This window comes from Podarcis liolepis, assembly GCF_965112155.1.
Source record: "Podarcis liolepis genome assembly, chromosome: 10".
Lineage (NCBI taxonomy): Eukaryota > Metazoa > Chordata > Lepidosauria > Squamata > Lacertidae > Podarcis > Podarcis liolepis.
This window is the reverse complement of record NC_139562.1, coordinates 50,590,780-50,606,023: the sequence shown is the minus strand read 5'-3', so window position 1 is coordinate 50,606,023 and position 15,244 is coordinate 50,590,780. Positions and strand designations below refer to the sequence as shown.

General features: G+C 41.9%; 1 protein-coding gene across 1 annotated transcript in view; it reads left to right on the top strand.

Moving 5' to 3' along the window:
- The window catches only part of PDZRN4 (PDZ domain containing ring finger 4), a 226,794-nt gene that overhangs the window by 1,083 nt on the left and 210,467 nt on the right, over positions 1-15,244 (top strand). Inside the window, exons 2-3 of the mRNA XM_083463388.1 lie at positions 4,973-5,059; positions 7,508-7,600. Coding sequence (XP_083319514.1) covers positions 4,973-5,059; positions 7,508-7,600 — 180 coding nt within the window. The remainder of the gene's footprint in view (positions 1-4,972; positions 5,060-7,507; positions 7,601-15,244) is intronic.

Genomic DNA, 15,244 nt, shown 5'->3' with positions numbered 1-15,244 from the left:
CCGAGGGCGCCAGGTTGGGGGAGGCTGTAGCGGACTGTCGTGGGCGCTGTGACTTCTGCCAAGCGCCAGGTGGAGTCGACACTCAGCGGCTGCATCAGTTTTGCTGACGCGGGGAGGTTCGCAGGTGAGACGGGTCGGTGGAGGATTGGTCTTGGCTGTGGCGGCGAAAGGACGCCTTCGTATTCAGAGGCAGTGGATCTCTGAAAGCTAGGAACCAGGATAGGGGGCAATGGCAGGCAGTGGCGTAGCGTGGGGGGTGCAGGGGGGGCTGGCCGCACCGGGCGCAACATCTGGGGGTTAGGGTTAGGGGGCGCAAATCCACGGGTTAGGGGGCGCAAATCCACGGGTTAGGGGGCGCAAATTACTTGCCTTGCCCCGGGTGCTGACAACCCACGCTACGCCACTGATGGCAGGGAGGACTTTCGCCTTCCTGCTCAGCTTGTGTTCGGGCTTCTTGGAAATAGCTGGCTGGGCTGCCAAGGTGGCTGTTGTGGGAAGATGGATGACTATTTTTGTCCCATCCACTAAAGCTCTTTGAGGAAGAAGATGGCTCACTTGGTAGAGCCTGACTCGTGAGCTTGGGGCACCGTTGCCAAGTTGAATAAAATATGGGGTCCCCTGCCTTATCGATCACATGATGGGGTGCACCCACACCATTTGAAGGTCAGTGCCCATCAACTTGGGGGGGGGGCTCAACTTATTGGAGTTGGCTCCTATGTCTCAGGGTGATGGATTCAAGCCCCATGTTGGCCAAAAGATTCCTGCATTGCAGGGGGTTGGACTAGATGACCCTTGTGGTCCCTTCCAGCTCTACAATTCTAAGAGGTGACCTGCAGGTCTGCCCTGTTCCTCAGCAGCTCACCTTGATGAAGTAACTCTTGTCAACCGCTTCTCAGCTTGCTCCTCGATAACTGGTGGTGCTTAATTTGTTTTATAAGGGGGATCTGGTTTGAGGTTTTTACTCCCCGTCACCTGAAGGCCAGCAGGTGCAGCATGCATAAAGAGGAGAGCTTGCAACCCAACAGGCCTAAGCCTTGTTGCTGCAGGGTTTAATCCTGAACTAGGGCTTGCAAGGACTTGGCTCCAGAAGTTGCTGTCAGTGCCTGAGGTTTGCAAAGTGGTGCATCTGAGTTTATGATGATGTTCTTTCTCTAATCTCAGTGTCAGGAATGTACCCAGTTCATAAAATGTCACTTGTTGGAAGGCTGGAGTCTTGATATAGTTTCGGAAGGTGAGTGTTGAAAATGCCCCCAACTCAGGACAGTATAAGAATTGTGGAAGAAATTGACTTTGGTTACATTGCTGAGTGTTAGAGGAACCTATCCTGGAAATAATCAGAGATGCACTCTTTCTTATTCATTTGGAGCTGGTATTTCAACAGATGCTGGGTGCTGTAGTCTTGTTTTTTTGAAATCAAACCTTTTTCTTTGAAACTATGGGTGAATTGCTTTCCTTGTGTTGCTTTTTCGCAGCATTGCTAATCTTTGTCCCATAAATTGGTGGTTCAGTTTGGGTCTCAGCAGTGCTTTTTTGGTAAAATAATGATGATGATGATGATGATGATAATGTGCTGGATCCCATATCTTGATAACAGTGACATGGGTGCTAGTCTATAATAGGCATGGGCAGCAAAAATAGAGGTGTCAGTGCCATCACAAAAAGCATGGACTGCTAGCATCTCGAAACTAGGGATGCTGTTATGGAAAAAGCTAAGAGGAATACTTCTGGCTTGGAACACATCTTATATACAGATCAGAGCCTCTGAACAAAGGCAATGCCTGTGCCGGCCCTCCCCCTTTCCCCCCAGAGGGTCTTCTCAGCCTGATTGTATGCCGTGAGCCTTGTTTCCAGGAGGTACAACCAGTGGCAGTGGTACCTCTTAAGCTGAGTTGTTGTCATGGGACTTGTGAAATGAAGGGCATTTCTTTTTGATTTCCACTGAGTTCTTGATTCTGTAATAGACAGATCTCAACTGTGCAGCTATGCAACAGCATTTTCCTGCACAAGCAAAGGCACAGGGAATAGAATCAGATTCATGGAGCTCTGCTGTCACTTGCTGTTTATCAAAAGTGCTTTGAGTATTCTTGAAAAGCTAGACTTTTAAATGACTTAAAATGATGGAAACGGCTCCTAAATTCTCCATCAGTTTCTTTTTTTAAAATTTGGGAGGAGAGAGAAATCTTGTAGAAAGATGCAGGTAGTAATGTAGGGAAAAGGCACAAACTTGAGTTGCATCTTTATTTACACCCCACCTCTAAAAGTTGGAAATTGCACATGTCATCTCTTTATGTAGCCTGCAGATTTAAGAGTGCTTTAGTGTGTGTGGTGAATAAACAATGCATTTGCCATGAATATTGTGTTGAATTTTGTCTAGACCATTGGAAAAAATGTAAAAGTAGGAGAGTAGGACATGGCAAAGCTGATGGCAGATATGTGTATCAATCATTCAAGACAGCAGATTGTTTTATTGGGATACTAATTAGTTTGGTTTCTTTGGATGTTATTTAGTAACTTGGTCATATTTATTAATTTCAGTGTGTCTGCCCTGAGTAAAACTTTGTTGAATACTACCCAGAGTTGCTAATAATAATGATAATGACGATTTATTTAAACCTCACCCATCTGGCTGTGTTGTCCCAGCCACTCTGCTAAACTGTTGCTTTGTATGTTATTTAAAAGCTGGAGAATGACAGGTGTCTTTTGGTTCAGCAAACAGCAGTTTGTTGTTGCACTTCTAATAGTCTGATACTTTGTATATTACACAGTTCAATGTGCCTTGCTTCCAGGTTCCCTATTACTTCAGTTGTACAATCTAAAGGTGATCTCCTCATCTGATGGAAGGCATCTATCAGTGGAAAGAGGAAGATGTCATTCTAAAATGATTCTCCTTTGCCTCTACAGGCCTCCGTGCTGCCCCTCCTCTCAAAATCTTCTCCGGAGGCACAGATTGGATATCATCGCCCTTTTTGTTAAGCCTGAGAGCATGATTTCTGCATTGAATAATTTGCTTTTGATTAAATAAACAAGCGGATTAAGACGACTTTACACAGGCTTGTTGTGCATGACAGCCCTTGATTTAATTTCTCGTGTCTTCATCCTTTATTTATCTTCAAGTTTGGAAGGTCCTTAGGGACTCCTGAAAATGTTATTTGCTGCTGAGTGGTGATTTAAGCTCCACTCAGAGTTTTGTGCGATGCTGCTTACTTTTGGGACGCAACAACCAGCAGGAATGATCTGAACCGCTTTGCTCTCTTCATAACTAGCATTATTCATTGACCTTTATGATACCATAGGGTTGTTAGATGTTGTAATTCTTTGACTTAATAACACAACCATCACTGCAGCTCCTTTACAATATATAATTATGGAATTATGTATTTATTAATTAGATTTCTATACCGCCCTTCATCTGAGGGTCACAGGGTGCATGTGTGTGTGTGTGTGTGTGCGCGCACACACACACACACACACAGCCATAGTAACAAACAAAAACAATATTCCCCAAGTTTAAAAAGCCATAGATGATTTAATTAGCCAAAGGCCTAGAAGAAGAGGAATGCAGAGAGCATTCCTCAAATGGGGAGCCACCACAGAAAAGGCCGATTCTTGTGTTCCTGGAAACTATGATCCTCAGAGAAACTACTCATTCAATCAATAACACAGTGTTCTGTGTTGTTGTTTCTAAAATAAATTTGTTTTTATTTTAGCACTTCTTATGTGCATTCTTTACCTTAAAGGGGCTCCTGAATTAAAACAGATAAACCAAGTAGAGAAAGTATGCAATGAAAACACCATTTACAAATGTGTGTTGTTATTATTATCATCTGTATCAAACATAAGTTTAAACCATTTGTTTATATACATATATATAGTACTGTGCTGTGTGACAAACAACAGCCCAAAGATTGTTGAAACTGAGTGAACAGAAGTTATACTGGTACTGAACTACTAAATTGGCATAATCATGTATTTTTTTAAAAAATAAAAAATTGTCCAGTAGCACATTAGAGACCAACTAAGTTTGTTCTTGGTATGAGCTTTCATGTGCATGCACACTTTTTCAGATACGGTTGATGGACTTCCATTTCATGTGGCTCAGTATGGTACCTTCCATGGTTCTAGATTCAGGTAGGTAGCCGTGTTGGTCTGACGCAGTAGAAATATATATAAAAAATATAAAAAATTGTATCTGAAGAAGTGTGCGTGCACATGAAAGCACATACCAAGAACAAACTTAGTTGGTCTCTAAGGTGCTACTGGACAATTTTTATTTTTATATATTTCTACTGCGTCAGACCAACACGGCTACCTACTTGAATCTAGAACCATGCATTTCAAAGAGATTTTCCCCATCTCTCACCATGTTTAAAATAGCATCATGTTAATAGCCATAAAAATTCTGAACATTGTAATAGTTCTCTGCGCTTATTTGTCATACATATTTGTCATACTTATTTGACTGCTAATGAATATGGAGCCGATATCTTAAGTGATAATGACAAAACAATTGCACCGAATTACTTACTAATCACTTATTTCATTAGTATAGTACCTGTATTTCATTCAGAAGTACTTTTTCTCTGACTATCCTAGTACTGAACACAACTGACTTCAAAATGTTGTCCTGTATGAGGTCTGTTTTCTCAACCGCTCCTTGCAGTGAGATGTTTTGTGTCATGTAAATGTAGTTTCACCATGGAGATTGGACACTGTGGTGTTTTGTCTCCAGGCTGTTGCCAAAGTTCCAGATATTGGCACGTAGAAAAACCACATGGGAGAGATTGAGCTGGTACACATAAACCGTTTGACCTACAGAATATCCATCATGTGGAATAAATTTGAAAGACTCACTTCTCAAAATAGGATCTCCTGGAGATCTCAAGCGAGGTTTTAAATGGTTTGATTTATAAAGCCGCAGTAGGATATTGTTAAGTAGGTTTTATAAGTAGTCTTTTTTTGTCTTTCTTTCTAGGAAAGAGAGTCTCAGATCTTAACCATCATGCTACACAGAGAAAACAATACCCTGGGATTTAATATTGTTGGAGGACAAGCTAACCAGGTAAACAGAAAGGTTGATGCAGTGCCATGAGAATTGTGCTTATTATGCATGGTGGAAAGTTAAAAGAATGTTGGGAAGGGTGTAATGGACTAGAAGGGATGTGGGTGGTGCTGTGGTCTAAACCACTGAGCCTCTTGGGCTTGCCGATCAGAAGGTTGGTGGTTCAAATCCGTGCGACAGGGTGAGCTCCCGTTGCTCTGTCCCAGCTCCTGCCAACCTAGCAATTTGAAGGCACGCCAATGCAAGTAGATAAATAGGTACCGCTGCGGCAGAAAGGTAAATGGCGTTTCCGTGCACTTTAGTTTCCGTCACGTTGTTCTGTTGCTCCAGAAGCGGTTTAGTCATGCTGGCCACATGACCTGGAAAGCTGTCTGTGGACAAATGCTGACTCCCTTGGCCTGAAAGTGAAAAGTTAAGGCCTGATTGGACTTAACCATCCAGTGATCCTTTACCTTTACCTAATGGACTGGGATGACAGTAGGTCGAACTGCTGGACCCATATTTGGATGTTCAGTCTTGTAGGAATGGTGCATCCAAACTACTGTGCAAAGGGTTAATCCTGTAGCATATAATCTTGTGATGTCATCTATGCAGTGAGGTAGTTTTTTTCAGTTGTGCTGTAGTATAGAATCTTGTGATGTCATATGCATACTGAGGCAACCCCCCACCCCAGTTAGTTCAGTTATCAACTGTGTGTGTGTTTTAACTGTGAGAGCAGCAAGTGTGTTGTGTTATGCTGCTACCTGCCTCAGAGCCAACCTGTAAATATCAGTCAGTTTCAGATATAAATTCATGGAAATATGTTTCAGTAACATAAGTAACACCTGCCTCTCTTGTATATTCAATTTGACAAGAGCAAGTAACAGTAAGTAAAAGTCGTCTGTTATTTTTAAACTTTAAAAGCAAGCATTGTGTGGGTTTTCTAGGAGAAAAGAGAACCGTTAAAAAGGGTCAAACGACCCAGGGCACCCTCCTCACAACTCTGTAAAGTATAATTGCCACAAGTCTATCACTCTCCCTGAGATTAGGAAGCCACAGGTCCATGGTTTGTCTGTTTCCCCTCCCTCTCAAAGTGCACTGTGCTTCCATATCCTACTGTTGCATTTTTCCATTTGGGTCTGTGTAGGACTTAAATCTCCCAGTGATGGCCAAAACCATCCTTCAGCATTGCTTATATACTTAAGCAAGTGCCCTTCTGCCATTATTCTCTTGACTGCAGAATAATGCATGGCCAGGCGTATGTGTGAAACATTTATGTGACCATGCGGCTGTCTGGTGACAAATTAAAGCAATACAAAAGCGGCACTCAGAAATGTATACAGATAAGGATATTGATTTGTATCTGGCCTCATCCTGAAGGAGCGTCTCCACCTCCATCGTTCTACCCAGACACTGAGGTCCAGCACCGAGGGCCTTCTGGCAGTTCCCTCACTGCGAGAAGCCAAACTACAGGGAACCAGGCAGAGGGCCTTCTCGGTAATGGTGCCCTCCCTGTGGAACGCCCTCCCACCAGATGTCAAAGAGAACAACAACTACCAGACTTTTAGAAGACATCTGAATGCAGCCCTGTTTAGGGAAGCTTTTAATGTTTGATGTATCACAGTATTTTAATATTCTTTTGGAAGCTGCCCAGAGTGACTGGGGAAACCCAGCCAAATGGGCGGGGTATAAATAATAAATTATTATTATTATATTATCCTCTGAGATTTAGTGATTCCAGTCTCCTTTGAATAAAAACAACTGTATGCCCCTAAATGTTCAACTAATGTTTATTTTCAAGGGTAATACAAGCAGAGACATTTTGACAAGTAACACCCCTCAAGAAAAACAATGCCTTTTATTTTAAGGCTGTTTCCTCTTAAAGACTCTTACTGGTCAATGTCTGTTGTAAAGTGTGGCCTGCTTCAAATAGCTAAACTAAGATCTGAACATTGACTCTGAAATGGATTCCCTTGCGCAAGCACGTAAAAAAGTTGGCAAGGGCTGTCAGTTTGATTCACAGCTCTTCTGTGTGGTTATGTTTGAAAAAAACTGGTGTATCTCATCTGGATATTTGCAGGATTTAGGGAGCAATCCTGTAGTCAAGAATCTAGCATTAACCGGTGTGGAGTTGCACCAGATGCAACTCCCATTCAGTATCTAGGCTGCCAGCTGAGCTGGCCCAAGCAGGTCAGAGGGAAAACAAGCCTACAAAAAAGAGTTTGATTTACACTACACTTTTTACCATGTCACATGACAGAGCTGAACAGAATTAGGATCCAACTTAAGCCCCCGCTTCCTGCTCTTGCTCCAGAACACCCTATTTGGGAGCTGAGCTGGCTGAAGTAGGATTGGGATCTTAATGCTGGGAGAACCAAAGATGTCAGAACTTGCCACAGAATTGTCCCCTTAGGTTTTTTTAATGTTTTATAAAAATATGCCTTTTAAAATGTGTATGTTCAACTCTAGGGCAATCAGGAAGGAATTTATGTGTCCAGAATTGTGGAAAATGGGCCTGCTGACCAAGCAGATGGTATGCAAATGAATGACAGGATCCTAGAGGTAAGAGTAGTTCTTCTTCTTCTTCTTCTTTGGTGATCACTCATAGCCAAGTAATATTGTCTTCCATGAACACGGTTTTAAAACTGAGCGTGTAAGTGACTGTGGAGGCCAAATCTGGATCCACATGTCCTTCCACAGTGGGGACGTAGGTTTCTGGGTGGGAGCTGATCATGATGAGGGTTTGCCAAGTGTGCCTTCCTCTTAGCATGTTTCTCCCTTTCGTCTTGAGTTCGTGTATCTTCAAAACCCATGACACCTTTGGTAAAGGTTGTTCTCCAATTGGAGCACTCGCAGGCCAGTGTTTCCCAGTTGTCGGTGTTTATACTACCCTTTTTTTAATTTGCCTTGAGAGAGTCTTTGAACCTCTTTTGTTGACCATCAGCATTGCACTTACCATTTTAAAGTTCGGAATAGAGTAGTTGCTTTGGAAGACGATAATCAGACTTCTGCACAACATGACCAGTCCAACAAAGTTGATGTTGAAGAATCATTGCTTCGATACTGGTGATCTTTGCTTCTTTCAGTACACTGGCATTAGTTTGACTGTCTTCCCAAATGATGTGTAAAACTTTTTGGAAACATCGTTGATGGAATCTTTTGAGGAGTTGGAGATGGCGTTTATAAGTGGTCCATGTTTCACAAGCATACAGTAAGGTTGGTAGTACAATAGCTTTGTAAACAAGCATTTTGGTTTCCTTCAAATGTCCCTATCCTTAAACACTTTGCACTTCAATCGGAAGAAAGCTGTACTCACAGAGCTCAGGTGACGCTTGATTTCGGCACCATTATGATACCACCATAATGGGTTTAATAACAGGTGGAGACAAATCAGCGTATAGAGGGGAGGTCCAAAAAATATCTACATGGTGCCTAGGGAACAACTTGCACCTTAATATCAGCAAGACAAAGGAGATGGTGTTGGACTTTCAGAGGAAGAGAGGAGAACTAGCCCTGCTGTACATCGGGGAGGGCTGTGTGGAGAGAGTCTCTTCCTTTAAATTCCTAGGAGTTTATCTCAGTGAAGACCTTACTTGGAAAATCAATACAACCCAGGTGGTTAAGAAAGCCCAACAGAGACTCCATCTCCTCAGAGTATTGCGAAAGAACTATGTCAATCAACATTTGATGATCTCCTTCTGCCGGTCTACAATATAAAGTGTCCTTTCATACTGCATCACAGTGTGGTATGCTGGTTTGACATCAACTGATAGGAAGTGCCTACAGAGGGTGGTAAATACAGCACAAGATATTATGGGCTGTCCTGTGAATCCACTGGATGACATTGTGGAAGAACGTTGCCTCAGGAGAGAGGAAAATTCTCAGGGATGATTCACACCCTGGCCAGCACTTTCTTGATCTCCTGCCCTCTGGCAAAAGATATAGAAGCATGATTAGTTGCACCAACAGGGTAAAGAACAGCTTCTATCCATGGGCTGTTAGGCTGCTGAATGAAAAGATAACAACAGGGCAACTGACTTTCGGGTTTGGTGAGTGTGCGTCAGTAAATGAGGGGAATTAAGACTAAGAGAGCTGAGAGGGGGGTGCTTGTGTAATCTCACTGTATACAAGTTGTACAAGTGACAATAAAGTATAAAGTATCAATGTCTGCCCTTGTGGAAAGAAAACTGCCCAGGTAGGAGAAGTGACTGACATTTTCCAACGTTACACAATTGAGTTGTATATGTGGCACTGCAGAGGGGTTATTTTGTGCTTTGGTTTTTCGGATGTTGAGCAATAGGCCAAGCTTTTAGCCTGCTCAGATTAAAGAGCTTTCCATCTGTTCGATATATGATTTCTACTCCGGAGGGGAGTTTCCCTTTGACAAAGTGTAGGATCATGGCTACAAACATGAGTCTGAGAAAACTGCGGGAGGTAGTGGAAGATAGGAGTGCCTGGCGTGCTCTGGTCCATGGGGTCACGAAGAGTCGGACACGACTAAACGACTAAACAACAACAACAGGATCATGGCAATGAAAATAATAGAGTTGGGGCAATAAGGCAACCCTGTTTTACCCCTGATCCCACTGTGAATGGTTCATTTTGAGAGCCATTATTATCTGTGATTGTTGCTGTCGTATTATCATGCAGGAGCCAAAGGATGTTCACAAATTTATCTGGGCAGCCAATTTTCAGAAGGACAGTCCACAGGGCATTATGATTTACAGTGTCAAAGGCCTTAGTCAGGTCAGTAAATGTCATATGCAGGGGCTGGTTTTGCTCTATGCTTTTTCCTTGAAGCTGTCGGGCTGTGAATATCATATCCACTGTCCCCTAGAAGGTCTAAACCATTTTGGAATATTTGCTTTCTTTGCTTACTAGAGTACTAGCGAAAATAATAACATTGTACAATAACATTGTAGCAAATCAATGTTAAAATGTTATGGTTGAATGTGTGCTAGTAATATGAAGTCTGAGAACTTTTTGAATGAATTATGCTGGTTGCCAGGTAAATAGGAAGAAGAAAGGGGTTTTTTCTTTTCTTTTTTTCTTTCACTATGAATGGTTAGGAACAAATTTATCTTTTAATTTGGGATAATTGATAATGATTAATATTCATTGTATTTGCTATAAGCAAGTGTTTTAAAACTGTTAACAAGTGCGGATGTGGCAATTTCCAAGACACTGATTGGTAAGATTTATATTTGTTTGGAAGATTCTTTTAAACAGTGAAGGGTTGCTCGATTCTGTACATGGGGCAACTTGTTGCAAGTGCCACATTGTGGTTGCTGCTTTTAATTATGTCAGTATTTTCTATATGCTGCATACTACTTTTTTGATTGGCAGAGGCAGTCTCAAAATAAAATTGGAAAGCTTGTAGGGATGTGTTTTGTCGTACTGGGTTAGCAGTGCTTCCTCCACAATCAGCCCACAGTGCTCACTCATGCAAGTCATTTTGGGTGGCTTCACTTAGTCACAGTCCTGGTCTTGCTTTGATATTATGATCCTGGGCTTCTGTGATGTGTTAACATGAAGCATTGGATGCTGAAACTGTTCAGTGTATTAGACATTATGGTGTAACAATGGAGACCAAGGGCATATTTTGAACCTTTAAACATAGTGAGTTAAAACACAGTCAACACACCTCTGCTGTGAAATCTGTGTCCATGTTATATTTATTTATGATTCTTAAGTTGCGGCATCGCTACATGTATATACCTTAAAAAAAAGACATCCAAAGGAGAATAAATACATTAAGAGTAGTTGATAGATATGTTTCGTATTAAGTTGACAGCTCTTGAAGTGTATTCAGTTTTTCCCCTTTGAATATTGCTGACTTGGGATACAGCAGTGGAGTTCAGGAATGGACGTATATGCTGAACATTATCATTTTTCATAGTTTTTCAGTGGCAAGATGAGGATTTTTGAAATCTCTCTGTGTGTGAAAACATCACCAGTACTGTTTGTGTTGGTGTGTGTTGCAGCTTGGCAAGAGTAACTCTCTCCATGTGCTGTGCCCCCTTTCTACCCCATCAGTGTGGCAGTTAGGCTCGAAAGAAACCAATCTGCCCCCCCGCCCCCCGGCCTCATTGCTGTAGATGCAACAATGCAGTAGATACAACAGTGCAGATTGAGAAAACCTTCTAAAGTGACTGCACTGTTCTATAGCTTTTTGACAAGTAGCTTAGGAAGAATGGTCAGTGCATATATTTTTAATGCAGCAGAGAAGCACTGAAACTAGCAAGAGCATTGCTGTCTATCCATCCCTGTTTTGTCATTTTGCATGTCCTTGGGTGGATGATAATGATAATGTGATTTCAACTCATGCAACTCATGATATGCTGGCTTCCGTCATCACTTTGGTTCACTGTACAGTGGTACCTCGGGTTAAGAATTTACTGTAATTCATTCTGGAGGTCCGTTCTTAACCTGAAACTGTTCTTAACCTGAGGTACCACTTTAGCTAATGGGGCCTCCCACTGCTGCCATGCTGCCACCACGCAATTTCTATTCTCATCCTGTAGCAAAGTTCTTAACCCGAGGTACTATTTCTGGGTTAGTGAAGTCTGTAACCTGAAGCGTCTGCAACCTGAAGTGTCTGTAACCCGAGGTACCACTGTACTCGTTCTAAACTCGAGGAAGTGATAGAAAGAACTTAGATAGTTTTTGCCATGAATAGCCTTCCTCTCCAGCCATCCAATTCCCTGACTTTTTTTTAGCCCTGCTTGCTGCATAGCAGTTGGGTTTAGATTTAGCAGTCTTCCTTTTTATACTATTATTTCCAGGACTTGTTGACTATAATCCTATCAAGCCTATATTCATGGGAGTAAGCCCTATTGAACGCTGCTGCCAGTTAATTCACCCCAGGACTTCTGATATTTGTCTTGGCGTTTAATTTTCTGCTATCTTTTTATTCCTTTTAGTTTTCTTTTCAAACTGCTTGCAAATAAATACATTTTGCTGTTTATTTTTATTTAAAACTAAACATATGTCTGGGCGTCCAATATTAAATACTGAATAATGTCCAGATATTACCCATAGAATGTGCCTTGTTTGACAATGACAACTATTTTTGAATTTTCTGGATAGATAATTAAAATGTGAAAAATAGAGTCCAACTGTCTGTAATCTGATACAGTTTTCTCTGTAAGGAGACAGTTGTTTCAACACACAGTAGATGATTATGAAATATAACTGTGCCTTAAACTAGAAATAATTTGTTTCCCCCAGGGCTCGAAGTACAAGTTTTTCTCCCTGGTAAAATACTCCCTGATAAATACCATGCCAGTCCTGCTGAGAGTGGAAACTGCAATTTTGTAGAAGAAAAAATGAGGAATTGATGTTCTTATTGGCAAGAAGTCAAAAGCTTTTTCACACTTCATTCACTGGAGCTTTATGTGTGAAATTAATGAGTTTAATTCTTGTCATCTGCTTGTCTTTTGTACTTTTAATTGCCTGGCACTTGGTTTTGCCCCCCATAGGATGCTGTCAGTAGACTGTACAGTATTACAACTGTGATGTTTGGAGATGTATTTCAGTGTTAATTTATTTGCCCCCTAGGTGGCAAAAACTGAATATGAAATGGAAAGAGCTATACATACAATAGTGTCAGTTCTAAAATCTTCTGGTTAGATGGCTTGATCGTAGTCTTTTTACAGATTCCCCCCCCCCCCCAAACTGGTTTCTCCGTAACTTCGCGTAAGTGTGAAATATATATGATAACTTTCATAATAATGCATTTCCTTGGATGCAGCTCTGAAAGTGGGAAAAGCAAGCAAGCAAGTGAAGGCTGTTAAAATGGGTACCTTTTATCCAGTTGCAAGCTAAGAAAGAAATCCTGGCTGGTGGTTAAGCCACCCCAAAATACTGTATTTAAATATTTTCCATGCTGTACAGGAGCTAAGAGGTGTATATCATGACTGTTATTCCTTCATTCTGAAAGTCTGTAGCTTAATCCCCTTGGCTTTAGGCTATACCTGATATGGCAAATATATAGAGACAAACACTGCTCAGGAGACAGGATGTATTCTTAGTTTAGGTTGTAAGATGATTTGCTCTTCCTTTAGTTGCTTGTTGCCCATTGTGTGTCTGAATTAGCCACACATTGTGCTTTTCTAAATAATTAAATACATAAATGCTGTTAGTTTTAAACTGGGAAAATATAGTCTGCTGTAGCAAATTATAAAGGTAAAGGTAAAGGTACCCCTGATCGTTAGGTCCAGTCGTGGACGACTCTGGGGTTGTGCACTCATCTTGCTCTATAGGCCGAGGTAGCTGGGGTTTGTCCACAGTTTTCGGATCATGTGGCCAGCATGACTAAGCCGCTTCTGGCGAACCAGAGCAGCGCATGGAAACACTGTTTACCTTCCCGCCGGAGCGGTACCTATTTATCTACTTGCACTTTGACGTGCTTTCGAACTGCTAGGTGGCCAGGCTAGGTGGGACCGAACAACAGAAGCTCACCCCGTTGTGGGGATTTGAACCGCCAACCTTCTGATTGGCAATTAGACCACAGCGCCATCCACGTTAATTCACCTTTGCAATTTATATTTGAAATTTTTAAGCAAAAGAGGAAATAAATAAAAATGTTTGTGCTTTGTTGGTGTCTACAGGGTTCTGCAAGCAGTAAAAGCAGAAGAAAAGCATATAACACTGTTTTAGGAGCATTCTGTTTTTGTTCTGCAGTTGACGTTTATAATGCCAACAACATAGGTTTTACATATATATATATATATATATATATATATATATATATGCAGGTTTTGGTGTCCTCGGGTGTCTTCCCGTGTAAAAGTTGGGGTGTCTAGGCGACGTTTCGACGAGGTCTCACTCGTCATCTTCAGGCTGGTGCTTTCGGCTTCTTGTTACTGGAACAGAGCGGGATCTCAGTGTTTGAGTTCCTATAAATACTGTAGAGGGGTGTGGTGTATTGCCTCAAAAGTTCTGGGCAGAGGGGAAGTTCCCAGGCTAGTGTTCTTTTCTTCTTTTGTTCCTTAATTACTTGAGGGATATCTTGAGTGATTTCTTGAGTGATATGTTGAGTACCACTTAGGTGGGTCATTAGGTGTGGATTAGTTGCTAAAGCCTTCGTGTCTTGACCTCTTGAATTTGTGAAGAGTTTTTCTGGGAAGATGGCTGTACTGCACTTAGTTGTGCTTTGGCTTGGCTTCGTGTATAGGGGCGAGCTGTGGTTTTGTGCCCTGTGCCAGCCAGATCTGTGTAGGGATTGCAGGGGGGTGCAGCATCCGGAGGTGCCACTATGGTTTGGTTACTGGATGGTGTCTGTAATTTATCTGTGGAGAGGGTCTGGGTTTGGGTCTGGTGTGGTTGATTGGTGGTGGCGTTCTGTGTGCCTCTGGATCTGGTGTCGGTTTTTGTGGGGAGGGCTAATTTCCAGATGTCTGGCAGGCGGGACGTGTCGTCACGCTTGTTCATGTTGTGAGGGTGTTTCTCTATCTCGATGGCTTCCATGATTATTCTCTTGTGGTGATGTTCCATGTTAAAGAGCAATTTGGAATCTGCAAAATTAATTTCGTGTCCTGTTTCTTTCATGTGTTGGAAAAGAGAGGAAGATTTTTCTTCTTTTTTGACGGCATTCTTGTGTTCTGCGATACGTGCATTTATTCGTCTGTTTGTTTGTCCAATGTACGTGGCTGGGCAGACTTTGCAGGGTATTTCATAGACCCCTTGGTTTTCCAACTGGATTTTATCTTTGGGGTTTCTGAGGATATTGGCTATTTTTTGAAACACCCCCCAAAAACCAAGACACGGAAGAAAACAATGGCATGGCCCTCCTTCCTTATATCAAGGGCACTACAGATAAAATTAGCAAAATCCTCCATAAACACAATATCAAAACAGCCTTTTGCACCAACCAAAAAATAGCCAATATCCTCAGAAACCCCAAAGATAAAATCCAGTTGGAAAACCAAGGGGTCTATGAAATACCCTGCAAAGTCTGCCCAGCCACGTACATTGGACAAACAAACAGACGAATAAATGCACGTATCGCAGAACACAAGAATGCCGTCAAAAAAGAAGAAAAATCTTCCTCTCTTTTCCAACACATGAAAGAAACAGGACACGAAATTAATTTTGCAGATTCCAAATTGCTCTTTAACATGGAACATCACCACAAGAGAATAATCATGGAAGCCATCGAGATAGAGAAACACCCTCACAACATGAACAAGCGTGACGACACGT